The sequence below is a fragment of the Megalobrama amblycephala genome, linkage group LG15 (genome assembly GCF_018812025.1).
Source record: "Megalobrama amblycephala isolate DHTTF-2021 linkage group LG15, ASM1881202v1, whole genome shotgun sequence".
Classification (NCBI taxonomy): domain Eukaryota; kingdom Metazoa; phylum Chordata; class Actinopteri; order Cypriniformes; family Xenocyprididae; genus Megalobrama; species Megalobrama amblycephala.
Window position 1 is genome coordinate 8,505,524 of NC_063058.1, and position 27,519 is coordinate 8,533,042.

A 27,519-nucleotide genomic window follows, 5' to 3' on the forward strand; every position below is an offset into this window, starting at 1 on the left:
GCACATTCAAAAAAATTTTTATTATTGCGCGTTTTTTCCACAAGTGCAGCTAAGACCAGCAAACCAATTGGCTGTTCAACATGGAAACAGCCATACAACTATTAATATAATAATAATAATAACGCTTTATTCCTTCATTCCATATCATTTTGTATCAATATGGAATCAATAACAGTAAACTGGTAAAACTAGGCTATAGTAACCTAAATAGTAGTAGGGCAGCTTGACTACACATCCACCCACATAATACCGGATGAACTTGACAGAATGAACGGGAAACGCTCGCATTTTTAGTCTTCCTGCATCTACGTTTATCCAGCAGCTGTTGACTTTGAATATTAGTACATAACTACACTTATTTCTTCACAATACGGAAATGCGACATAGTAGCGTCATGTGAGGATATACGAAACGCCTGAAATCACCGAAGACACTGAGGACATTCAGTATTGATGTCCGTTACAGCGTAAACATGTCGGAACCGAGAGTAAAGCGAATAAAAACGTGCCTCCCGCTCTGTAAAACACATTTCTATTCTGCTGGGAGTCAGGTCAGACAAAACTTCCCGACTGCTGTGGAGGAAAGTCTGTGTGGAGTTTCCACTTTTCTTATGGAGGTCTCATACAGACTGGAAGCGCTGGTAAGAACTCTACTGTAAACATGCGCAGTTATACTATGACACCCCGAATCATCAGTGTAGCGGTGGGCTATTGCAGAATTAAACTGCATTAATTTACAGCTTTATAAAGTTTTATATTTATAGAATTAACTGCGTTAGTTAACTAAGTTTTATGGGAAAGTTAATATGGGTTGACGTCAAGTAACCCCCACCCAATCATTGACGCCCTAATGTGAAAACACTGGATTTCATCACTGTATATGACAAATAGGATGTTTGAGATTTAAAAAAAAATAGCAATCTTTTAAAATGTTACTTTTTTATATGCCAAGTTCTTAGAAATGCCATGTTGGTTTTTTAGAGCTTTGAAAAACATGCATCCTATATTTGCAATAAAATATTTATTCCATGACATAAAATATCGAATGGAATATCCATTTTTTAAAAACAAAACTGCTTTTTAAATACATAATAACAATAATAAATTTCATATTTTGCCACTTTTCAGTGTATCTAACATTTGTAAATCTTTTAGTATGGTATGTCAATGGATTTGTCAATAAATATGTATTCATAGTCCTCAATGACATTTATTTTATTGGTTTGAAAAAAAAAAAATAAACATGTAAATAAATGCTCAGAACGGAGAAACTATTGACTGGCAGACTGACCCATTTTCTTCACTTTACAGGAAACTGTGGTTCCCAAAATCATCACACTGTCTTCCACTTAGCTTCGTTCTAAATCAGATCTGTCTTCCTTTCTGTTTTAGGCCAAAATCTTTGAGCAGAGTGATTTGTCTTTACCCAGAGTGGCTGCGTATTTTCATCAGGAATCAGTGAAAGAACTAGAACGGGCAGAGGCAATGCTGCAGTACCTGTCCCAGCGGGGAGGGAAATTCTGTGGCAAGAACATTCAGGTAACTAACATGTTAACCAAAAGACTTTGTAGAAGTGACCCATTGTTCCTTGAAAGAAACAGCACCTAGTTATGGACAGCCCAGCTAATAAATATGTTCTAAGAATACAGACTTTTGTTAATGTTTCCATTAAAGGCACACTATGTAAATTTCCGCCACTAGAGGTCGCTTATTCAAATCAAAGGCGTTGCTTGATGACGCCTTGATTTCGCGGAATCATGAGATTATTAACATTACTGTAGTATGAAGCACATCGGGAGCATCATGACTGTCACATTCGTTTTGGCTCCGCCCAGAGGATCAGCTCCGCCTCCGGGCGGCGCCGTAAATTCTACTATCAATCAGCGAATCCTGAGCGGACCCATGTCGGATCCCATAGACAGTAAAAGAAATGGACACAGCGACCCCATTGGAACTCAATTGAGACAAGTGAAGCCCATTTTTAGCGATTTTTAGCACTTCCGTTTCTGACGCGCAGACTCAAACTAAGCTTGATGACGTCCGCAACCTGTCTGACAGATGTAAATCTTCTAGTAGCTGTGCGTGAAAACTGCCATCGTTAATCTTGCAGAGACGGCGAGCTTGAGCGGGGAGTTCTTTGGCGTGAGTAAGCAGGAGTAAGTATTCTGATTAATTATTTTGTATAGTATTTTAAAATGTAACGCCAGTACGCCATCTCTCTTGACATCTCCCCGATTGCCTGCGAGCTTCTCCTCCTGTCTGTACGGTAATTTCTCTACTGTGCGACAGAGAGTCGAGTGGTTATGACGCAATCGTTAGCCTATTTTTACAAAAACTGTATCTACGGGGCCATAATGTAACATAGAAGGTAATGGAGCCCTTTATACATTGTCGTGTATCTTTAGAAATAAATAATGGACAAATGGAGTCTTTAAACGCCTCAGATGTAAAGTTATTCACTGTCAAAGTGACGCCAAAATGAATGGGAGTCAATGGGGATGCTAACGCAAGTGAAGTTCTGCTACAAGATGGCGGCACCCGGCCGACTTCAACTTCCGGTCGACTTCCTTGGGCACTGTCGGATCCGCAGACGCGCACGCAACTTTACTGTAATGGTTGTATCAATTTGCAGGTCCCAAACAGACCCGCCGTGGAGGTAAGCTTTTAATCGCGGATGCGGAGCAGATGCAGCGCGGAGCCACGGCGGGTCCGCGATCCGCCTTCGTTGCGGATCCGTCACTGCGCACAAGTAGACGCCGATACGGGTCCGTTCGCGGATACGTTCCAGAAGCCGCGATACCTCCGCGGCCGATCCGCCACAGAGTTCTTTTGCTGTGAGGGGAGCTGTTATTATGCCGCAGACGAGCGCTTCCGCTTCTTCTGGTTAAGCAAATGTGGGATAAAGCAGCGCTGTTTTATTATATTAGATATATTTGTGTGTTGAAAGTTATTATAGTGCTACTCTGCGTTCGCTCGGCGGCTACTATGAGACACTTGTTGCACTCTGTAGTAAGCTGGATTGATATTAGGCATGATAAAACATGGTACTCGTGGAAAATCAAGAAAACGAGATTTAAACAATAAGACTTGCTGTGTTGAGCTATATAACAATGATTAGTTTTCTGTCTATGAATGTATCCATCTAAACAGTTGCTTACCTGTGTAATAAAACATAATATATTAAAGCGTCTTTAGTGTTTCCATGGTTTCTACAAAATAAAACAGTAAATTGAGGATAACGCGGATATGATGTCATTGATAGGCGACGCACGAAAAAAGCACCTTATACGACCTATATTTACTTTTTAAAGTCATGCGCCCTCTAGCTGGCGTAAAAATAATGACAGTGTCGTGTTACGTCTGTCGTCATGAAATGACTTATGACTGTTCGTTACCAATCAAAATGCGTGTTCATTTAAATGTAATGTGTGGACTTTTTACACCATTTCTCCTATTTCCATTTAGCAAAACTCATTGTTTTATTAACGACTACACCCACCCCTAAACCTACCCTCAGTGCATATACACTTTATGAGCACATGCGTTCCCTGGGATCGAACCCACGATCGCATGATCACATGATTGCGTATTGATTTTGCGATGCTCTGCCAATTGAGCTATGCGAAACCCAAAATATTAGGCAGATAAAAGGGCACATGTGTCCTGTTGTTGATATTGGCGCAACTTTAGCAAACGCTCCTATGGGTCTTATTTCAGGGAAGTGACAAACGACCTATATAGGCGTTAAACATGTTGAAGAACATGTTGGAACAATTCTATGTAACCCTCTCCCTTTAAAGGTCCCGTTCTTCGTGATCCCATGTTTCAAACTTTAGTTAGTGTGTAATGTTGTTGTTAGAGTATAAATAAAATCTGTAAAATTTTAAAGCTCAAAGTTCAATGCCAAGCGAGATATTTTATTTAACAGAAGTCGCCTACATCGAACGGCCAGTTTGGACTACATCCCTCTACTTCCTTCTTTAATGACGTCACTAAAACAGTTTTTTGACTAACCTCCGCCCACAGGAATACACAAGAGTTGCGTTTGTAGAGTGTGTTTGTCGCCATGTCGTCGAAACGCTGTTATTTTCATCCCGCAGTCCAATCACCAGGTCTGATTCCGGCTCAAATTGATAGGGTAAAATTAAAGACATGTTTACAATAACACTGAGCGCGTGCATCTCCACGTTATGGTAAGAGGCGTGACCTTTCCGGGCAAGGTTCGCTAAGCTGCTGTCGAATCATAACACAGGAACCGCTGGCACAATCAGAACTCGTTACGTATTTCTGAAGGAGGGACTTCATAGAACAAGGAAGTCATCAGCCCGTTTTTATGACAGTGGAAACAGCGGTATACAGATAAGTAAATTATGTGAAAAATACTGTGTTTTTTTACACGCGAAACATGAACACATGTTATATTGCACACTATAAACACAATCAAACCTTCAAAAAACCACGAAAAACGGGACCTTTAAATACTTTGGTCATTTCAAGAATAATTTATGCAATTTTATATTATTTATTTGATTGAATTAAAAGAGCAGTTTCATGTCTCTCTTTGTATTGTTCAACTCGAGGTTGATATGGGATTTAGGAAGTAATAAGTAATGCAATGCTTTTTATACAGTAATGTAATTACACTGTAGAAGATGTAATTAATAGCTAGTAATGAATTACTTTTTTACAGTAACTTGCCCATCACTGGCTATGAACACTTTATTTCTTAATGCTCAAAACGTTCAATTTTTAAAATGTTTTAAAAAGGTTTTTTCTTGGTTATGTGAACGTTAATAAAACATGATTCCGTTTTATCATTCTGCAAAGATTTTGGGAATGTTACTTCGTATAAACAATGTATAAATAACATTTTTGTGCTAATGTTTTGAGAATGTTACTGGAAGAACGTTTGTTCATAACTTTGAGAGAACCTTGCCAGAAAGTTAGCCAAAGTTCTAAGAACCTTCCCTGTTAGCTGGGAGAGAAGCACATGTTTAAAATGCAAAATAGAAAAACTCAGACCATAACAAATTATTAATCATAAACCTTTTTTTTTTTTTTTTTTTTTCGCCAAAACCTAAAGATATCCTTTTACCCCTGTATGAATGGGGCAGCAGCTCTTAAGGGGGGTGGGGTGCAGAGAAAAAGAGAGCGATGGGGGTAAACTGGTGGGGGGTTTTGCAGAGATCTCCCCTTTAATGCCTGTTAGGGTATACGTTTCCCCTGAGTTCCGGAAAATTGGGGAGATTAATGTGAAGGCGGAAGGACAGTGCATTAATTGTAGTTCCAGATGGATTCCATGGCACTCGCAATGCTGTCACTTTACACTGCGTCCTCTCTTCTGTTTTTTCTTCTTTCTATTTTTTTTTTTTTTTTACTATCCACCCTTCCCTGATTTTACGACTCGTGTAAAATTGATCCAGACTGGGACTGGTGAGGGTCCATCAGCAGCGATTTTGAACACCTTGTTATCCGCTCCTCCGTGCTGGGTGATGCTTGTGCACATTTGGAAACTATTGTGTGCTGTCTTTGTTAATTGTAGCTTAATTCAAATTTGACTGATATGAGGATTGATCCATTTAGATAGCTTTTTAGTTGTTTATCAAAGCTCTTGAAACTATATTTAAAGTCATTTAAATGACTTAAATGCTATTTTATTCAAAAATACATTAAAAATGCTGCATTTCTTCGATCAAAAATACAATAAAACAGCAATATTTCAAAATATCATTACAATTTAAAATAACTGTTTTAAAATGAAATTTATTTTTGTTTTGCAAAGCGGAAATTTCAGCATTGTTACTCCAGTCTTCAGTGTCACATGATCCTTCAGAATTCATTAATGCTGATTTGCTGTTCAAGAAACATTTCTTATTCTTATCAATGTTGAAAATGTCATGCATTGGTTGAAATAACTCAAAATAAAGGGCTGGATTTAAGCTCAAACAGTGAAGGTTTAATGATAACAAACTCAAAATACACTTCTTAGAAAAGCTAGATGCAAAAAAACAGGAACAGAACATCTCAAACTGACAAGTTCACACAATGAACATAAGAAACACAAAGGCTGCATCCGAAATCGCATACTTCCCTACTATATAATGGACAGATTGGATACATTTATTTGCCATTGGCCAAAAATGTGCCTTGCAGTGATTCTAACATGATGACTATCAAACCAATTGGCCAGACTCAAAATTTAGTTGAGAAAATCACATGTAACTTCAATGACACTCAAGGCTGTGCTATATTGGCCTTGTACCAAATGGCACACTTGACATAGACCTGCATTCTCACTGAATGCTGTAAAGTCCACAAGCCTGTAGGGTGCTTTTAGGGTGTGTTCACACTTGGCAGGTTTGGTGCGATTGCTCTGCTAGTGCAGTTCATTTGAAAAAGTGTGAGCTCCACCAACCGAACCCTGGTGCACACCAAACAAGTGGAACGAGACCCATCTTTTCACGGGGTCTCGGTCCACTTCCAAACTAACTCTGGTGCGGTTCAACTGAAATATGAACGCAACACGGCCCAAAGACAAACCAAAAGCAGGATGTGAGGTCACAAGATGGGACCCTTTCCCATGTTTTTTCTTGTCATTTACACTTCGGTCCTTGCAGCAGATCTTTGTTTGTGTGTGACGGAGGGATTCCTACCGCTGTTTTGACACCTTAACACATTTATTAAGCTCTTCACGAGTTCTCAGCTGTTCAAAATACCATCATATGTACACATAACAAGCACATTTAGCCCAGAACACAACATTGTTTTGAAAGTTCTGTTGCATAATATAATTATTTTTTTTTTGTATCTTTAGGTTCAGTCTTAAAAATGACAGTGTGAACTCTTAGTGAACCAGGACTAAATGTATCATTTTCTTTTTTGGTCCAGACGAAAAGAGCCAAGAGAACTGAACTACAAGTGTAAACACAACTTTAGATTTCAGAAGGGTGCTGGAACTCTGTACTGACCTCAGCATCCAAGACCAAAAATATTCATTTTATAATGTAACATTTACATCTGTTTAGTGTATACTTTTAATTCTTAAAGGGTTAGTTCACCCAAAAATGAAAATAATGTCATTTATTACTCACCCTCATGTCGTTCTACACCTGTAAGACCTTCGTTCATCTTCAGAACACAAATTAAGATATTTTTGATGAAATCCGATGGCTCAGTGAGGCCTGCATAGACAGCAATGGTACTTCCTCTCTCAAGATCCATAAAGGTTCTAAAAACATATTTAAATCAGTTCATGTGAGTACAGTGGTTCTACCTTAATATTATATAGCGATGAGAATATTTTTTTGTGCACCAAAAAATAAAAAAAATAATGACTTGTTAACAATATCTAGTGATGGCCAATTTCAAAACATTGCTTCATGAAGCTTCAGAGCTTTACGAATCAAATCTGTGGATTGGAGCACCAAAGTCACGTGATTTCAGCAGTTTTGCAGTTTAATACGCGATCCAAATCACTGATTCGACTCAAAAGATATTCTTGAAATTTATTTTTGTTTTGCAAAGCGGAAATTTCAGAAAAAATATTCTTGTCACTTTATAATATTAATATTGAACCACTGTACTCACATGAACTGATTTAAATATGTTTTTTGTACCTTTATGGATCTTGAGAGAGGAAATGTCATTGCTGTCTATGCAGGCCTCGCTGAGCCATCGGATTTAATCAAAAATATCTTAATTTGTGTTTCGAAGATGAACGAAGGTCTTATGGGTGTGGAACGACATGAGGGTGAGTAATAAATGACAGAATTTTCATTTTTAGGTGAACTAACCCTTTAACACACAGCGGCTCGTATGCGTGTGATGGGTTTCAACTTAAAACATTAGGTTGATGACTAATTATATATTTGTGCGCAGAGGCCAGGCACTAAAAATGTGTGCGCCGTCCTTCCAGCTCTTGAGATCATGCTTAACCAGTGGAAGGAGGAGATGAGCGTCATGGTGGAGCTGAATCACCTGGCTCGCGAGTACGGAGATCCACACACCGCCAGTGTAATCAAAAGTCAGTTCATCGAGCCCCTCGTCCCAAAGGTCAAGCTCGTCGGTGACCTCTTGACCAGCGCTCACAGAGTGGGCTGCACCAGTGATAGCGCAGGAGGCTTCGGCGAGTACCTCATCGACCAGCTACAAGAGACGCTGACTACTGCCTAGACTTCCTCTTCGGAATCATTTAGAACGCTTAGAATGTGTATATGACACTTCAACAGATGAATGGATGGATAGACTGTTTAAAGGGTTAGTTCATTAATTACTCACCCTCATGTCATTCCAAACCCATAAGACTTTCGTTCATCTTCAGAACACAAATGAAGATCTTTATGATGAAATCTTGAGAGATTTCTGTCCCTGCATAGACAGCTATGCAGTTGCAACGCTGACACTTCAAAAACGTCATAAAGAGATCGTAAAACTAATCCATATGAATTGAGCAGTTTAATTCAAATTTTCTGAAGAGACTCGATCACTTTATATGACGAACAGATTGAATTTAGGCTTTTACTCACATATAAACAACTCTTTATGTCAAAGTGGTAGTTGCGTAGGCTGTCAATGGAGGGACAGGAAGCTCTCAAATTTCATCAAAATGATCTTCATTTGTGTTCCAAAGATGAGCGAAAGTCTTAACGGGTGTGGAACAACATGAGGGTGAGTAATTAATGACAGAATGTTCATTTTTGGGTGAACTAACCCTTTAAAGTGCAGAGATGCACTCACAATGGTGCAAGATTTGTATGCAACTCCAAGTAGTCACTCCAATTCTAGATATTATTTTGGTAACACTTTAGATTAGAAAACAGATATTCACTATAAAGTAGTTGCTTATTAGCTCGCATATTACTAGCATATTGGCTGTTTATTAGTACTTATAAAGGACATATTAATGCCTTATTCTGCATGACCATATTCTTGGTCCCTTAACCCTACCTCAAACCTAAACATAACCACTACAACAACTTCCTTACTTACTATCAATAAACAATAATTAGGAGTTTATTGAGGAAAAATATGTGAATATGTGTTCTCTAATCTAAAGTGTTTCCATTATTTTAATATCATTCCAGTAAAATTAAGGTATTCTTCAATGACTGAAATAAGAAGTTTAGATAAGAGTTTAAACTTTTCTGTCTCTCTCTTCATGTATTAGTGCTTCAGACCATAAATTTAGATGCATTTATATATGAAACACATTTTTTCAAAACAAAATTTTGCCTTTATTTGTGCAAGTTAAAAGTATATATATATTATATTTGCATATGTATTAGATTTGTGAACGTTATTTCAAATGAAAATGTTATTTTACACTCCTTGACTCTGAAGTTTTGACTTTTGCATATTATCCTGCAGTGGGTTTAATAAACATTTGTCCACATTTCATATGCAATTGTGTATTTTTCTTTACAGTATAAAAGGTGCATGGAAAAGAAATGTTTTCCAGTACAATACGATTTTGTCACATAGTTGTCCGGAGTTATAATTGTATGGTTTTTAACATAAAATCTTACTTGAACTCCAGTAGCCTGTATTCAGGCAACAAGTACTAACACAAGACAGATAAAAAAACAGCATATTTGGTACTTTTCAAACATAATTGAAGCTTTTAACTCTCATCTGGCTCTTTAACGCCCCCTATTGGTGGACTGTTGTGCGTCTAGCAGCTATTGTAAGGAAAGCTAAATAAAATGGGTCGCATCATAAACAGATCATGAACTAAAATAACTTTACCTAGTAGTAGTTTTCTGTGGTAAATAATTAATGAATTAATTAATTCGTTAACTACTTAATTGATTAATTAAAATAATAATAAAAAAACATTTGTAACCTGTCCATGTTGTGCTAGTTTGTGAGTTTAATATCTGTACTAGTGATACAGTGTTTCATTAAACAAAAAATAATTCAATATATGTTTTTTTTTTGTTTTTTTCAGTTCTGAACAACTTATAGCCTACTGATAGGCATCCTAACATTCAATAGCCTATATTTAATTCTGAACAATTATTCAAATGTGTATCCTAATTTCATACTTAACGACATTTTATTTATCTATTATTTACGTTTGTTTGAGATTTTCGATGAATGAATGAAGCATTTTATAGTGCTTTTTTATGGAGCACTAGGAAGAAAATATTTACCCATGGAGCACTTTTTTTCTCTTACATTAGTCAAAAAGATCCCTGTTGTTTGTCGTCTTATCAAATACAGTTATATACTAATATAGCCTATATATTAATAAGAAACAAATGATAGTTGAAAGATCCCCTAAGAAAATATTAAAAGAAAGTCCTTCCTCGAATTTTTCCTATAGGAAAATTCAGGAAATTGTAATTAATTGTAAGCTGAAATCTGTTATTTGATGACAAATAAACAAATAAAAGACATTTAAGTCCAATACACAAGCGACAAAAGCAGTAAGACCAACTTATATCATTATTTATAAACGAATTCATCATTTTAACATTTTTATGACGCCGTCATTAGCTGCAGTGCCAGGCCGTCAAAACCACGCCCTCTTTCTCAGCGCACATGCTCATTGGTCAAACTGTCATTTGCAGGACACGCCCCCGGACTGGCTGGGCTGTATATAAACAGGCCGTGATCTCTCACCAGCAACAAGTACCTGAAGGGTACAAGCAAAGAAACCTTTTGACGACCTGCGGTTTTTAAACGGTTGTCTTGAGCAATACGTTGTTTCAGGATCTGAAGGAATTTGTCTTAATATTCCTAAGTCCTTCAAAACTTTACTACTTGAGAAGCATTCAAGTAGCTATAAGCCATTTTTACCTTAATACATAAAGATGGAGTTGTCGGATATTCCCTTCCCCATCTCATCAGCTGATGATTTCTACGACGACCCTTGCTTCAACACCAACGACATGCACTTCTTTGAAGACCTGGACCCCAGGCTCGTCCACGTGAGCCTGCTCAAGCCCGACGACCATCACCACATCGAGGACGAGCACGTAAGGGCACCCAGTGGGCATCATCAGGCCGGCAGGTGCCTGCTGTGGGCATGCAAAGCCTGCAAGAGAAAAACAACCAACGCTGACCGCCGCAAAGCCGCCACCATGAGGGAGAGGAGACGACTGAGCAAAGTCAACGACGCTTTCGAGACCCTCAAGAGATGCACGTCCACCAACCCGAACCAGAGGCTGCCCAAAGTGGAGATTCTGAGAAACGCCATTAGTTACATTGAGTCGCTGCAGGCGCTGCTCAGGAGTCAAGAGGAAAACTACTACCCTGTTCTGGAGCATTACAGCGGAGACTCTGATGCCTCCAGCCCGAGATCCAACTGCTCTGATGGCATGGTGAGAAGCTGAGAACTTCATATACTGTTGCTATGCTTTTATAATAGCCTAATATATTTTATTGTAAAGCCAATATCGTTCATTAATGGTTTATTCTATGTTTTTATTTTATTATAATTTGGCAACACGTGACATTTTTCATTCAATAGGCTAGCGTTATAGCTTTTATAAATGAATCGATATTACAGGCCAAATTAAATTATTTGTTTATGTGCTTTTGTTAATGATCTTTCTTCATAGTAAGTATTCTTCTTCTGGTGTTTTCTAGATGGATTTCATGGGCCCTACATGTCAGTCGAGAAGACGGAACAGTTATGACAGCTCTTACTTCAACGACACGCCAAATGGTACGTCAAGCGTCGAAATAAATAAACACATATCGACTGACTGAAATCCTTAAAATCATTAGTTCATTTCAGTTGAAGTTAAAATCTGTTATTTGTTTATTTTACAGCTGACGCACGGAATAATAAAAGCTCAGTGGTGTCGAGTTTGGATTGTCTGTCGAGTATCGTGGAGCGAATTTCCACAGAGACCCCCGCGTGTCCCGTGCTGTCAGTACCGGAGGGGCACGAAGGGAGTCCGTGTTCTCCGCAGGAGGGGTCCGTCCTGAGTGAGAGCGGGGCTCCTGCACAGTCCCCGACCAACTGCCCTCAACAGCAGGCTCAGGATCCCATCTATCAAGTGCTTTAAAGATCCGGTACATTTCAAAACAAATCGAAAGGGACAATTTGAATCAAGAAGCATTCAACAGAAAAATGACAAATCCGATCTTAACGTCAAAAGAAAGACTATTTCGATCCACTGCTGGAAACTAGGAACGAATGATCTTTCTTTCTTTCTTTCTTTCTTTCTTTCTTTCTTTCTTTCTTTCTTTCTTTCTTTCTTTCTTTCTTTTTATGCTGTGGAAAATCTAATTCCTTTATGAAAAAGGCAAGTGAGTTTCTTAACTACGCTTATTTATATTATTGTAGCTATCCATGTGAAAATGTGACCATATTTTTTTCCCCTTTGTGAGTATATTTTCTGTCACCATCAGCTTTTATTTCCTAATTATTTACGAGAGAATCGTAATCCAGATACGGATAGTAGGACCACTTTTGTATATGTGTAAATAAGATCTGTTTTGTTAAAGCGACGAAAACGAACAAACATATTATTGTATTTAATGATGCCTGTTTGAAACACTAGCTTGTTGTGTCTTGTGTTAAACTTTATATTTATACTTCTTAAACGAGTGAATGTCGGATTAATAAAAATATAACTATTTATACTCAAATATTTGATGGGATTTTTGTGATTTATTCCATGAAAACAAAACTGCTTTAGCGTGACGGGGAAAGACGAACGTGAATTTGGGTCTTTTTAAGAAAAATACAAAAACAAATTAGGCCTACGCATAATTTATTAGGCTATTATTATTATTATTATTATTATTATTATTATTATTATTATTTTAATGTTTAGCCTACAGTTTGTCCATGCAGTTCCAGGGAATTCTGGCAACTTGAGTTGAGATAATTTAATCTTTTTCTCGAAGCTCTCCCAAATTATTTGGCACTAGTCATGTGGAATAGCTAAATAGCTAAAGCTAAACATAAAAGTTACAGGAATTTACCCTGCTAGATCGAGTTTCGATAAAGCTTCAGCATATAATCCATAATTCATTTTATTCAATTAATGTAGGCTACATTCAAATATGAATATTGTTTAAACTATAGGCCTAGGGTAGATCTAGCATATGCTGCCGATATAATAGGCTAGGAAAATGTTTGATTAGCCTATGTTAATGAAATAAATGTCAGGCTTATTTATAGGCCTATTTTTTTTTTTTTTTTTTTTCAGCGTAAGAAATTAATACTAATAGGCCTAAATAAATAAACAAACGCATTATCATACATTTTTTCACACTGTAAAACTTATGAGCAATAGGTTATTTCATATAATAGCCTATATAAAAAATGCTGGGTTAAAACCCAGTTTGATTGAAAATGGACAAACCCAGCAATTGGGTTAATGTTTGCCCAGCCTGCTGGGTAGTTTTATTTAACTCCACTATTATTTAAAAAATTACTGTATTGCTTAATGAACCCAAAGTATGTTGGAAATGAACATTATTAATATGTTTAATAAATGAACATTTATTAATACGTTTAATGCATAGTAATTAAACAATACACATTTATTAAATTGCTTAATAAATGTTCACCTTTTGATTGCCTCAAAAGGTTCACCTATTATTGTTGCCTTTTGTACTTTTTAATTTCCTGATTTTTAATTTCCAACATACTTTGGGTTCATTTTAAGCCAGCCATATTTTAATTTTTAAACAATATTTGGGTTAAATAAAACTGCCCAGCACGTTGGGCAAACATTTAACCCATTTTAACCCAGCATTATTTTAGAGTGTACAGTGCTTCCCACAGGTTTAAAATAGCTACTTGCAGTGGTAGCCGGGTGGAAAATCATATTACCCACGGCACAAAAATGGTCTACTACATGTGACAACAAATAATGAGTGATTTTTTTAACCACATTTTTATTTATAGAAATTACATAGGCTACCATTACATTTAATTACTTATATTATGCATTGTAAATTATGCAAACTTACAGCATTTAAATGGTAGAGTTCTCCTTGCTATGTCATATAGTGTCTCTCAATGAATGGGACACAGATTTTACTGATACTAGTAAAATCTATGTATAGAATAATATGTGTCAAATAACATTTCTTCCTGTGGGGAAGCATCCCAGCCAGAAACTACAATAATTTATTATGAATTAAATGGAAATTAAATTAAATACAATTTATTGTGTAACCAAAATACCAATAATGCCCAGAAGAAGGAAAAAAAAAAACTTAGCGTGTGACACTTAATTATAAACAAGCCTGAAATACACCGGGACTCTTATTTTGAAAGGTCTATTGCGGGCTTACTTCAGATGAGAGAGATAAAATATACATTCTTGCAACAGTCTAAAACATATATTATTTAAAGGCCATAAAGTATTGTCATAATTCATCAACTGGACTTCATTGCTTGGCATAAATGTGCGATTCATGGCTAATTGAGAATCACTTTGAAGCAGTCTGAAGCCTCGCACAACAATGCTGCACTGTGACTTTGCAATGTGCAGTGCTCTTGTTTACCTACATGAAATCATAGCCTTTTGAATTTTAATAATCAATGCACATCTTAAGGCAGGAACACACCAAGCCGACGGTCTGCCGTCGGGCCATCTGATCATTCTGATTGGCTGTTCAGATACTGCCGCCTGCTGGTACGGAAAGGCATTTCATCTCACGCAGGCGCAGAACGGACGTGCTACTTGGCCGTCGGCTGTTTAGCGTCGGTTTGGTGTGTCAGGGCAACTTTGGACACAGACGCTGCCGACGTGAGCCAACCCCACAGTCTGCTTTCGTTGCCACTATTTCGTCGGCGTCGGCTTGGTGTGTTCTGGCCTTTACAGTTTGCACACAGGAGCGCCTGGACTGTCCAGTCCTGTCTTTGTGAAATATCCACCGCATCTCTGCAGCTTATGTGGGAATGCCAGCGGGAGTAGGCAGTTCTCGGGTACAAAACGAGCATAAAACGCGTAGGGCAAGGGGAGATTTTCCACTAGGTAATCTTGGATGGATACAAAAGTAGCTGTAAGAGGATAAAAATAATAAAAGCAAAAATGTGTCTTCAAATTTACCTGGAGTCCTGGGCGTCCTGCCCAAGTAAAGTCTATGGCCTGCTTATCAAAATAATTTAACGCATTTAATTTTCGACGTGTATCTCAGCGTGTAGGGTAAGCTAAAAACAAACTAAAACTGACTATACACTTAAGTCTACAGAGTAAGACATTTTGAATGCTGGAAACTTGGGACTATTTTGTTGGGACTACTGTCGAAGGCGGATGAACTTCTAGATACGCGTGTTCTTGGGGGTGGATATAATGTCACTCGTATCCTTCCGCCTGTCAAAGTTACAGTTTACCGGCGTGACAGGAATTGAAAATTGAATATTTGCACAGATAATAAGGTAAGAATCTCACTTATTATGTTTAAATAGGACACATTAACATTATCTAGAAACCGTGAATTTTAATGTTTATCCTCGTGCAATAAAATTCGCGAATTTCACGCGACAGAATTTTCTACCGAACCTGGAACATGCTTCTTCTCAGGCCTCCTTGTGGAAATAGAAAAGAAATGGTCTTGGGTGACAACATCTAAAAACAACGACTTTATTGATGTTTCAATAAGAACAAGTACTGACAAAGGCTTTAAGTCACACTTTATTTACATGACATAAATAACAGTCCAAGACGATGAAGAGAGGGTTGATCAACAACTACGGGTCCTGTGCGGTCAGCACAGAAAGAGGGGTGTATCTTGTCCATCATCATTGTGGTGGTGTTGGCCTGCAGGACGACGCACTTACTTTCTGCGACGAGCGGCGGCGCCCTTCTTGCTGCTGCAATGCCAGAGTAGTCAAAACATAGCAGTGAGCAAAAATAGGCCTATTTTGTAACGCTTTACAATAAGGTTCATTAGTTAAACATTAGTTAATGTATTAACGTTAGTTAATGAAAATACAGTTGTTCATTGTTTGTTCATGTTAGTTCACAGTGCATTAACTGATATTAACAAGATTTTAATAATGTATTAGTAAATGTTGAAATTAACATTAACAAGAATTAATAAATGCTGTAGAAGTGCAGTTCATTATTCATGTTAACTAATGTAGTTAACTAACGTTAATTAATAAACCTTATTGTAAAGTGTTAACAATTTTTTTTTAATTTTATTTAACTTACGTTAACTTAAGCGTTGTAAAAAAAAAAAAAAAAAAAATACACCACATTTCACATCACAGCATGCACCAGGTTGTTCAACTTCAAACCAGACGTCACTTACTGTTACAGTATCATAATATGTTCTTTTGTTTATTTGTTTTCAATTGGCAGCTCCAATCAAAAATGAATTTGATTGAATGAATTGGATTGATTGATTGATTGATTGAAATGAAGTTGCTAATAATAATAATAATTGTAAGTTAATGATAATAATAATAATCAATAAGTAAGTAATTACATATATTTAAAAAAAATATGAAAAAAAATTATGACATTTTTACAATAAGAAGTAATAATGCTGTCTGTGACATTAAAAGATTAGTTCACTTCAGAATTAAAAATTCTTGATAATTTGCTCAGCCCCATGTCATCCAAGATGTTCATGTCTTTCTTTCTTCAGTCGAAAAGAAATTAAGGTTTTTGAGGAAAACATTCCTAGGATTTTTCTCCATATAGTGGAATTCAACAGGGTCCAATGGGTTGAAGGTCCAAATTGCAGTTAGCTTCAAAGGGCTCTTCACAATCTAACACTATCTTACAACCAATTTGTATGTATTTTACGTGGTGGCTAATTCGTACAAATTCATACGATTTGTCTAAACCCCAGTGATGGGTAGGTTTAGGGGCGGGTTTAGGGGTGGGGTTAGGGGTAGGTAATTTGTACGATTTCATACGAATTGCTGTGAGATCGAGCTGACATGATCCCAGCCGAGGAATAAGGGTCTTGTCTAACGAAACAATGAGTCATTTTCTAAAAAAAAAAAAAATGTATATATACTTTTTAACCACAAATGCTCATCTTGCATAGGCGGAAGTAACAATCCAGTGTCTACAAAGCGAACGTGCAAAGAATAAGCCAAACGTCCTTTACAAAAAAAGGTAAATCAACGATGTTGGACGATTTTGATGTTGGTGGAGAAAATAAGATGAGTTTTTCGCCCTACTGCGGTACTTCTGCTTCAGGTGCGACCTTTCCAACGTGATTACGTAATGCGTTGCGCAGAGCAGTGCATGACGAGCATTTGTGGTTAAAAAGTATGTACTTTTTTTTTTAGAAAATGACCGTTTCACTAGATAAGACTCTTATTCCTCATCTGGGATCATGTAGAGCCCTTTGAAGCTGCATTGAAACTGTAATGTGGACCTTCAACCTGTTGGTAGCCGTTGAAGTCCACTATATGGAGAAAAATCCTGGAATGTTTTCCTCAGAAACCCTAATTTCTTTTCAACTGAAGAAAGAAACTAATCCAGAGTATGTTACCAGTCCAAAGTATGTCCAAAGTATGTTAATCCAGTCCAAAGTATGTTACTCTTTGTATTTTATGGATAGCTTTACGTGCAAAGGCAGTTGCTCTTGGTGGGCGATAGGGAAACAATGAACAGAAAGTGAGTGTAGTGTTCTTGCTTGTTAAGTTCACTTCATTTTCACCATCACAGAAGATATGCACTGAAGCAGCAACATACAGGCCATGCACAGCAGGGGGCGCCATGATATTCAAGTATCCTGCAACTTACAATTTGCCGAGCTCCTCCACTCTCTTGCGCAGTGTAGTAATCTGTAGAAGATCAGAGATTTATCAGTGACCTAAAAAGTAACCTCAAGGGAATATATACCAGTGATAACAATGTGATGTATAGGTTCATAGTTTCTTGTCCTCTTGTTTATTTTGCTATTTGTTTTCTTACCTCATACTTCTGTCTCTTCAACCTCTCTGAGTGCTCAAATTTCTCAGATTCCAGGGTCTTTATCCACTCAAACAGCTCCTGTGCTTTTTCTCTGAAGTGCAGAACACAAGACATAAGTAAGCAAGACCCGCCATGACAGTTTACATGGCTGCTTTAACAGTTTGGAGAATAACTCACTTCAGTTTGTCCTCGCTGAGATGGTCAATGTTGAGTGGCTTGCGTCTATCAGCCAGGATCTTTTTCTTCTTCTCTCTCTCTGTCTGTTTTTTGCCACCTTTCTTGGAGTCAGCCTGAAGGACAACAGAGCCTATGGTTAGGCCCCATATAGGCCCCATTTACACTGCACGGTTCAAGTGACCCAATTCCGATTTTTTCCTCCCATGTGGCACAGATCGGATATGAGTCACGACCGTGTAAGCAGGAAAAAAGCGCATGGATTCCGATTTTCACAGATCGGTTTCAGGCCTCATTCATATGTGGTTATAAATCAGATATGAATCGGATACGTGCGTTTGCGCCTGCAGTGTAAGCGGACAGATCGGATATTCCCCTGTAAATGCGACTCCTGCGTCATTGAAAAGTGAGGGTTTTTTAACATTTCGCGGTACAGACATACCTATAACAAACGGAACATCTCTAGTTGACTGGCAGATTATTAATTTAATTTGTTTGTGTTAAATAAAAGGCGATCTGACGTTGAAATGTGTTGCTCTTCAAATCACACTGAGTGTTCGTTGTCACTGTTGTCAGTGACGACGGCTCGTGCACAGACGCGCGCTTCAGTCCCTATTCGTTCCATTGAAACCACAAAATAAAAAGCACACAAACTTGCACCTGCCCTTGATATACAATCACTGATGAATGCATTTGTTTTAATGACAAAAAAAAAAAAAACCTAGTATAGGATGGCGGATTCGAGCCCAAGAAGCTGTGAATATCTACCCGTACCCGAGTATTATTCAACTCACACGCTTCCAGCAGAGCTGCGTACGTATACTGTCGTGAAGAATTTGTATTATTTTTATGCAGGGATGTAACTATTGCATTAAAAGGGTTTCTATATGAATTCATGTCAATAAATTAAGCTCAATGTACCATTGAAATTGATTTGTGATGTCAAATAGGCTATTTTTGGTACGTTTCGCCAAGTGCAGTGTAAAAAGGACACATCCGATACAGGTCACTTTTAAAAGAAATGTAAGCACGTCGTCCAAAAAAATCGGATATGGTCAAAAGATCGGATCTGTGCATTAAGACTTGCAGTGTAAATGCGGCCTTACACTGCACGGTTCAAGTGACCCAATTCCGATTTTTTCCTCCCATGTGGCACAGATCGGATATGAGTCACGACCGTGTAAGCAGGAAAAAAGCGCATGGATTCCGATTTTCACAGATCGGTTTCAGGCCTCATTCATATGTGGTCATAAATCAGATATAAATCGGATACGTGCGTTTGCGCCTGCAGTGTAAACGGACAGATCGGATGTTCCCCTGTAAATGCGACTCCTGCGTCATTGAAAAGTGAGGGTTTTTTAACATTTTGCGGTACAGACATAGCTATAACAAACGGAACATCTCTAGTTGACTGGCAGATTATTAATTTAATTTGTTTGTGTTAAATAAAAGGCGATCCGACGTTGAAATGTGTTGCTCTTGAAATCACACTGAGTGCTCGTTGCCGCTGTTGTCAGTGACGACGGCTCGTGCACAGACGCGCGCTTCAGTCCCTATTCGTTCCATTGAAACCACAAAATAAAAAGCACACAAACTTGCAACTGCCCTTGATATACAATCACTGATGAATGCATTTGTTTTAATGACAAAAAACAAAACAAAAAACAATTGTATAGGATGGCGGATTCGAGCCCATGAAGCTGTGAATTCTACCCCTCGAGTATTATTCAACTCACACGCTCCAGCGGAGCTCTACGTATCTGTTGTGAAGAATTTGTATTATTTTTATGTAGGGATGTAACTATTGCATTAAAAGGGTTTCTATATGAATTCATGTCAATAAATTAAGCTCAATGTACCATTGAAATTGATCTGTGACGTCATATAGGCTATTTTTGGTACGTTTCGCCAAGTGCAGTGTAAAAAGGAGACATCCGATATAGGTCACTTTTAAAAGAAATGTAAGCACGTCGTCCAAAAAAATCGGATATGGTCAAAAGATCGGATGTGAGCATTACGACTTGCAGTGTGTTGTTTCAATTCATTCTCTTCAGTTAATTTGAACTGTTTTAAATAGAGTTGACCTTCTGCAGGTAGCTGCTGTAGTTGGAGCCCATACTGGTCAGAGCTGACTTCTTCTTGGCATCTTCCTCTGCTCTCTTCTTAGCATCTGCCTCCTCTTTCCTCAGCCTCTCCTCCTGTGGGAACCATCAAGACACTGTGTCAGTTAAGCGGTTGACTGATATTATTTTTTTTGACAGTAATCTGGTACGGAAGAGGGTTAGGGCCAAGTAACAAAAAAAAACAAAAAACATCTTGAGATTAAAGTCATTATAATGTGAGATTAAACTTATTAAATTTCGAGAAAAAAAGTTGAAATACAATGTCGAGAATAAAATCATAAAATTTCAAGAAAAAAGTCGTGTTGAGGAAAAACTTGTTACATTTCGAGAAAAAAGTTGAAAGGACATGACCGCGTTGGATCACTTAGTCAAGCTATAGGCCTATTTTAGGCTTTCTTTCAATAACAAAGAAATAGTATTATCAGTTTTAGCTGATTATAACCGAATAATAAGTAGCATACAAACTTTAAAGACAATTTGCAAGTGAGGGTCTATTTAGAAGAAAAAGAACAGTCCTATTTGCGCAATGTACTTGCTTTTGTCCAACATGAAATAACAACCAGTGGACAAATGCAAGGTTATTGCTGGCTTCACCTATACGTGATTCATCAAGGTTTTGGGTTTCCCAGCTGGGATACCATACCTATCCTAGGAGATCATACACCTCAAGTGTGGAATATCGACGAACGAAATGCTTCGAGAAGCAGTGGCGGAACTAGACTTTTATATATGAGGTGGCTGAGCTACTCGAAAGAATATATTGTTGTAATAGCCTATGTATTTGATTTTATTGTTTTGACCAAAGTAACATTGTATTCTAATAATTAAGCTACCAAAATTGTAGATACCAGTGAAATTTAACAATTCTCGCCATACGTTTATGTGTATTTGTCTGTTCAAGCGCAAGAAGAGTATTTGTGCGCTCTCTGTGTGCGCACTATGGATGAAGCGCCATATGCCTCAAACCAGACGCATCATGTTATTAAGTTCAGGGCGGCAATGCAGAACAGTGAATCTAATCACCATAAGGGCATCGATGTGTTTCACTGTAGGCTAGATGTGCAAACGGAAACAGAAAGGACAATCTATATTAGCCTATATCTCTACATAAGCACAGACTTTATTAATACAGAAAGAAAAAATATTGAAAAATGACTATACACACTTTTCCAGCCTAGGGTGAAGTAATTATGCTTATCTGCACATAGCATGGTTTATTAATAAGGTGTGTACAGAATTTGATCTTTTAATAATAAGCATTTTAGGATGTCTCGGTTTCTTGCGAATACATCACACAACTTTTACTGTTTTTTTTTTTTTTTCTTCTAAAAAGACCCAGCCACTTGCAAATTCTCTTTTAAGTTTGTATGCTACTTATTATTTTTTTTATAATTAGCTAAAGCATAGTATTTCTTTGTTATTGAAAGAAAGCCTAAAATATAGCTTGACTAGATCCAACTCTGTAATGTCCTCTATCAGAATGCAATGAACATGACACTGTGTGTTTATTCTCGACATTTTATTTAGACATTTTTCTTGAAATTTAAAGAGTTTTTTTCTCAACACAATTCAATGAGTTTATTCTCGATATTGCGATATTTGCAATATCGAGAATAAACTCATTGAATTCCTCAATATTTCAGTATTCCTCAAAATTTAATGAGCTTAATCTCGAATTATAGTGACTTTAATATTGAAAAGGTTTTATTTTTATTATGCCTTGGCCCTAATCCTTTTCTGTAAGTCTGTGAATCATCATTTTTCAAATAAAGACAAGGATAGCACTAAATTTACATACAGCACACATAATATTTGGCATGAATATAATACAGCGACCAACTGGATATAGCGCAGCATAGTTTGAAATCAATTTAAAGTTTGTTGATCATGTGTCCAGTGACATATAAACTCTCCAGACCCACTGTTAAGCAAAAAGTACACGTTATGCAGTCTATTCACACTTCAGAAAATCTCACTGCTGGATTCACCAGAGATTGCAAGATTTGTAAAATGTTTATTGGATATTCAAATACTTGTTTAAATGATAAAAATAGGTATTTGATTAATGCTGACATTAGATAAGAAAGTATTATAGCATTTGCTTTTCTATTAAAAACAGTATAACACTTTTTTTGTATACTGTCTACTTTCGTGGACTTCTGTCTAATAATTTACAGTAATTTAATGAAGATGGTAAGTGGGAGCTCTGTGTGCTCAGGTGCTGGTGTTCTCAGCTCTGTCAAAACAAAAGTCTTGCTTCCGACACATTGACCAAGCAAAAAACCTGATAATTTAAAAATGCCAAACATCAGTCAATAATATTGGCCATGGCAATATGGTCACTGTGATTTTGCCAAGTCAGACATGTTCCTGGATCAACATATTTTGTTGATCCTGGAACAACATTCCTGTATGAAAATTTTGTCCTAACCATAACTATATCCCTACCCCTAAACCTAATCCTACCCATAACTTTCAGAGGGAAATGATAGGTGAGGGAATCAGAGGGAAATGATAGGTGAATAACATTGATGTAGAAGCACCTAACCCTGGTTGTAAGCCCAAACTTGACATAAATGGTAAACTTGTCCCTCAAATCTGATTGGTTGATGGGAATGTGGTTCCAGGATCAACAATTATATAGGGTTGGGTTGGGTTGCCAACTTTCCTGTATTAGCCGGGACTTCCCGTATATTGGGCTTAATTGATTTGTCCGATACGTGACCTCCTTTGTCCCATTTATTGACTGCTATGCTGATCTAACAGTCACTTACTTTCATGTATTTCGGGAGAAGAGGAGGAATTTACGTGTTGTAAATCCAAGACAATTCTCTGAATTGCGGTGCAAACGTACATGGCTTCGCCCATCCCGCGTTATAGATCAGCTAACATTAACATTATAAAGGTTTTTAAACGTCAAAACACATTCACTTACATGTAATTGGTAATCGGAATATCAGGAAGTTGATGGCATAGTTAACAAGTTTGTGAATATTTTGAATAGAAAAGGAAAAACTGAATAAAAGAGATACATCTGCCATACAGTGCTATTGTGGCTGTGGTGTGTCACATGACAAGCATGACACGTCGCCATGGAAATAATAAGGTGAAACGGTCGCTTTAAACTCACACTAGGGGGTCAGCTAGAATATTTTAAACTTACATGGGAAAAGGTTCATATTTTGGCTATCTTATATTAATAAAATCAAAAATTTTGAGCAGGGAAAGTTTCTGAAATTTGGTTGATTTGACACGGAATGATCCAAATATGTTTATTTCTGAGAAGCTTTACATCTTTCATACACATACTTAACTACAGATACTGAAATGATGTACACTGTGTGGTACAGTACAAATATTTTGAGTTTGTGCCCAATTTCTGTCCCTTATTTTCCTACAGAGAACCAAAATTTTCCTTTCCTGAAGTTGGTAAACCTAGCGAATGGTGAAACATCGGTTGACCACTAGTGTCGATGCTTTTGCAAGAAGATGGATACTTTCTAGCCTCACAAGGTCAGTGATACACACCTCGCGTCTCGCCTGCCGCTCCTTATCCTTTTCAGCTCGGATCCTCTGCTGCTCTGCTCTCTCAGATCTGCGCTTCTCCTATTTGAAGACAAAATGTTCACATGTTCATTTAAAACTTTCTGAAGAAGATCAGGCGATAACCGTTTTACTTCTCTGGCGATGTTCACTCACAATTCTGTCCTTGAGGGCAATGAGTTCCTCCTCCTCCTTCTTCCTGTGCTCGAAGTGAGCATCGATGAGGCACTGCAGCTCAAGTGTATCCTTGTTCTGACGTTTCTTCTGAATGTCCTGAGTTCAGATACACAAGAAACAATGTGGTTATCTCACTAACTAACTACACGGCCATTTTAAAGGCACACTATGTAGATTTTGCCACTAGAGGTCGCTTATTCAAAACAAAGGCATAGCTTGATGACGCCTTGATTTTGCAGAATCATGGGAGGTGTTGTCTTCACATCTACAGCTGGTGGAAAATAATCAGAGTGGAACGAGGCCGCTGGAGCGATTGCTAATAAAAGACAAGCATGACACACGGTTCGAGACCATTGGAGCTTTTATTATGCGCAGATGAGCGCTTCCACTTCTTCCAGTCATTCGTATGTGGAGTAACGCAGCACTGTTTATCATATTAGATACATTTGTGTATTGAAAGTTGTTTTAATGCTACTCTGGGGTGCGTTTCCCAAAAGCATCGTTAGCCAACTAACATCGCAAGTTCCGTCTTTACTTACATAGTTCAACAATTTGGTGTTTCCCGAAACCATTGTTCAAACGAACATTCTCAAAATGCATCGCAAACTTGTGTGGTTGGAGCTACAGCTCTTGACCTGTGGTTAGAAGCATAGTTTCCTGTTTTTATGACGTGAACTTGATAAATTGTTATCTTGAGCAAGCTGACATCAAGTACAATGTATATCTCTTATTTCGATAAGCCACGCAATATCGCGTTCAATATCGATATGTATCACCGTCGATATTGAACGCGATATTGCGTGGCTTATCAGTGATCTGATAAGACTCTGTCTATTAAATGCCGCTCCATTTGAAAGCAGGTGATGGCGATTTAGCGGTAATCAGGGAACCGGCTTTACTGAAGAAAGAAAAGCTTGAGCAAGCTGACATCAAGTACAATGTATATCTCTTATTTCGATAAGCCACGCAATATCGCGTTCAATATCGATATGTATCACCGTCGATATTGAACGCGATATTGCGTGGCTTATCAGTGATCTGATAAGACTCTGTCTATTAAATGCCGCTCCATTTGAAAGCAGGTGATGGCGATTTAGCGGTAATCAGGGAACCGGCTTTACTGAAGAAACGCGCGTGACAAAAGCATTCGATACATCGCCCAGACCTAGCCATGTCTGTAATTTATAGGAGAAATTCTAGCATTAATTCGATCTCAAACGGATTCATTTAAAGAAGTTATTACTCCACCATCTGCGTGACGTCATTCACCAACGTGGTTGAAAACAAAGGTTTGCGACAATACAGTTTCGGGAAACAGTCGTGACTAGCTAGTTGATTTGTTCAACGATGCATCGCACTATGGTAGTTCAGCAGCGAGTTACATCGTTGTTCGGGAAACGCACCCCTGTACGTTCACTCGGTGGCTACGAGACACATGTTGCACACTGCAGTAAACTAGATCGATATTAGGCATGGCAAAACATGGTACTCGCTGTAAATCAAGAAAACGATATTGTAAACAAAAAGACTGTGTTGAGCTATATAACAATGATTAGTTTTCTGTCGATGAATCTATCCATCTAAACAGTTGCTCACCTGTCTAATAAAACACATAATATAATAAAGCATCGTTGGTGTTTCCATGGTTAATCATGGAAATCGAGGATAATGCGGGTATGATGTCCGTGTCACCTCTGGTTAAAATTGCTTATTTCTCTGGATTTAAACATTTTTGGAAACATTTGCTATAATGTAAGTACACAAATCTCAATCTGTTCTAGTGGTTTTTGGATATTTTAATCCAAAAATCTTAGATATTGTGCATATTTGAGCACAAAAGATAAAAAAAAAAAAAAAAAAAACTCTTACATCAAAGTCCACTTTCTCACCATCTGGGATCTTGGGTGCTGATGGCCTGGAGTGAAAGAAATAAAATGAGCATAATATCTTAAAATTATTTCAATAAAATCATTTGATATACAGTAATGTGCTAAGATGTTTCTAATACTTACTTGTACTTTGGTTTCTCTTCTGTATTAAGAGTGAAGAGGAGACAAGTACATGGGTTATTGGGAATTGGAAATTAATACAGTTAATGGTACACAGCAATGTTAAAACGCTGCTATTGCACTGCTTTCACAAAAATTACTATTTTGTGTACAAAATACTAGAAGGAAAATAATTAATAGATTAATAATACATTGTTAAAAAGTTAAGGTTTTTTTCTTCCAAAATTCTTGTTCCATTTCAAAAATTAAATTATTGTTAATAAAGTTATTAAAATATTAAAATTAAATATCTACATTGATTTCAGAACAAACATCCAAGCACAGCCATAATGCTCAGAAACACCTTTTACATGAAATTGTGACTTCATAATCCCAATTGAAGATTTTAAATATTATTATAAATGAAGAATTTAAATATTATTATAGATTTAAATAATTTAGTAAAGAAAAAAGTTATATATATATATATATATATATATATATATATATATATATATATATATATATAATTTATTTGAGCTAAATGTGTCTAATTCAAAAGTTTTTTACCAAAAAAAAAAAAAAATTCTTGATGAGTCTTCTTCTTCTGAAACAGCAGCTGCTTCTTGAAATGAGTTGGTCAGTTTTCGGTACATGCCATGCAGAGCAAACTCAAACAGTGTGTCACTGCACAGTTATCATTTTAGATTATTTTACCCATTTCATTACATAACCTAATCTGTGAATAGGTTATTGCCTAGGATTATTCAGAATATGGTTTGCTTGGAAATATTGAGGACTGTAGCCACTCATTTCAGTTTTTGCAGTCTTGCTCTAATATGCCACCCTTGAGAAGGGACAGCATTATAGATGTTGTCCACTAGGAGGAGACTGCAGACAACTGTAACAAGGGACACAGTAGTCCCTTCAACACGATTAAGTACATTTGAAATCAACATACCTTCCCCTTCAATGACAGAAAGCATTAAACAAGAACAGAAAACAAGAGCAGAATAGATATTATTAGGAACTACAATACTATGGGGGACCGAATCTGCCAACATTAAAAATAAATGGATTTATAAACATTTTTAAAAAGCAATTTTAACTCTATTATTGTATTTATTTTTACATTTATTTCTACATTATAGTTATCTGTATGGTAATGAGGGGTGTGTTTTCCACTCCACATTGTATACAATATATACACTACAGATTCAGTGCCAAGATAAATAACAGCTAATTTGATTAGCTTATTGTGTAATAAAATCAATCAAATACAATGTAAAAATAAAAACTCAAAGATGGAGAATGCAGACCAGGATGTTCTAGATAGATGTAGGCATATCTACATATGTAGAAGATGTTACTAACAGATGAAGATTGCATCCATGCAATAATAGTAATAATAATAATTCGTATGACCAGTGCTGCAGTATCACGCATTGGATAGTTTTGCCTTCTTTCAGCATGTTCTTCCAAGAATGGTGAACAAATACATTGCAAATATCTACATTGTTTATAATTTGGAAGTAAGATTTTACAAGAAAACATTGAAAAATTGTACTCACCCTCCAAATGCTCACTGTAAAAAAAACACAAAAAAAAACAGAATGATTATGCCCTTTTAGTGCACTTCATACAAATCCAGTTCAAT

The 27,519-nt window shown here is 37.2% G+C and overlaps 3 protein-coding genes across 3 annotated transcripts; 2 read left to right on the plus strand and 1 right to left on the minus strand.

Moving 5' to 3' along the window:
• The first annotated feature begins 243 nt into the window (after nt 1-243).
• Nucleotides 244-8,537, plus strand: zgc:172145 (Ferritin light chain, oocyte isoform-like). Its single transcript, XM_048159170.1, has 3 exons — nt 244-640; nt 1,392-1,538; nt 7,878-8,537. The coding sequence occupies exons 1-3, from the start codon at nt 473-475 to the stop codon at nt 8,169-8,171; spliced, it is 609 nt and encodes a 202-aa protein (XP_048015127.1). The 5' UTR covers nt 244-472; the 3' UTR covers nt 8,172-8,537.
• A 1,520-nt stretch (nt 8,538-10,057) lies between these two features.
• On the plus strand, nt 10,058-12,604 carry myod1 (myogenic differentiation 1). The gene is made up of 3 exons (XM_048159298.1): nt 10,058-11,323; nt 11,592-11,670; nt 11,778-12,604. Exons 1-3 carry the CDS (start codon nt 10,814-10,816, stop codon nt 12,014-12,016), a joined length of 828 nt encoding a protein of 275 aa, XP_048015255.1. The 5' UTR covers nt 10,058-10,813; the 3' UTR covers nt 12,017-12,604.
• Nucleotides 12,605-15,545: 2,941 nt separating this feature from the next.
• tnnt3a (troponin T type 3a (skeletal, fast)) lies at nt 15,546-27,449 on the minus strand (the record flags this gene model as incomplete). The annotated part of the gene is made up of 11 exons (XM_048158165.1): nt 15,546-15,789; nt 17,687-17,727; nt 17,858-17,948; nt 18,035-18,147; nt 20,116-20,229; nt 23,683-23,760; nt 23,854-23,970; nt 25,744-25,789; nt 25,887-25,905; nt 26,824-26,829; nt 27,434-27,449. Coding segments are annotated over 11 exons (678 nt in total), but the record flags the coding sequence as incomplete, so codon positions are not given.
• Between the last annotated feature and the right edge of the window lie 70 nt (nt 27,450-27,519).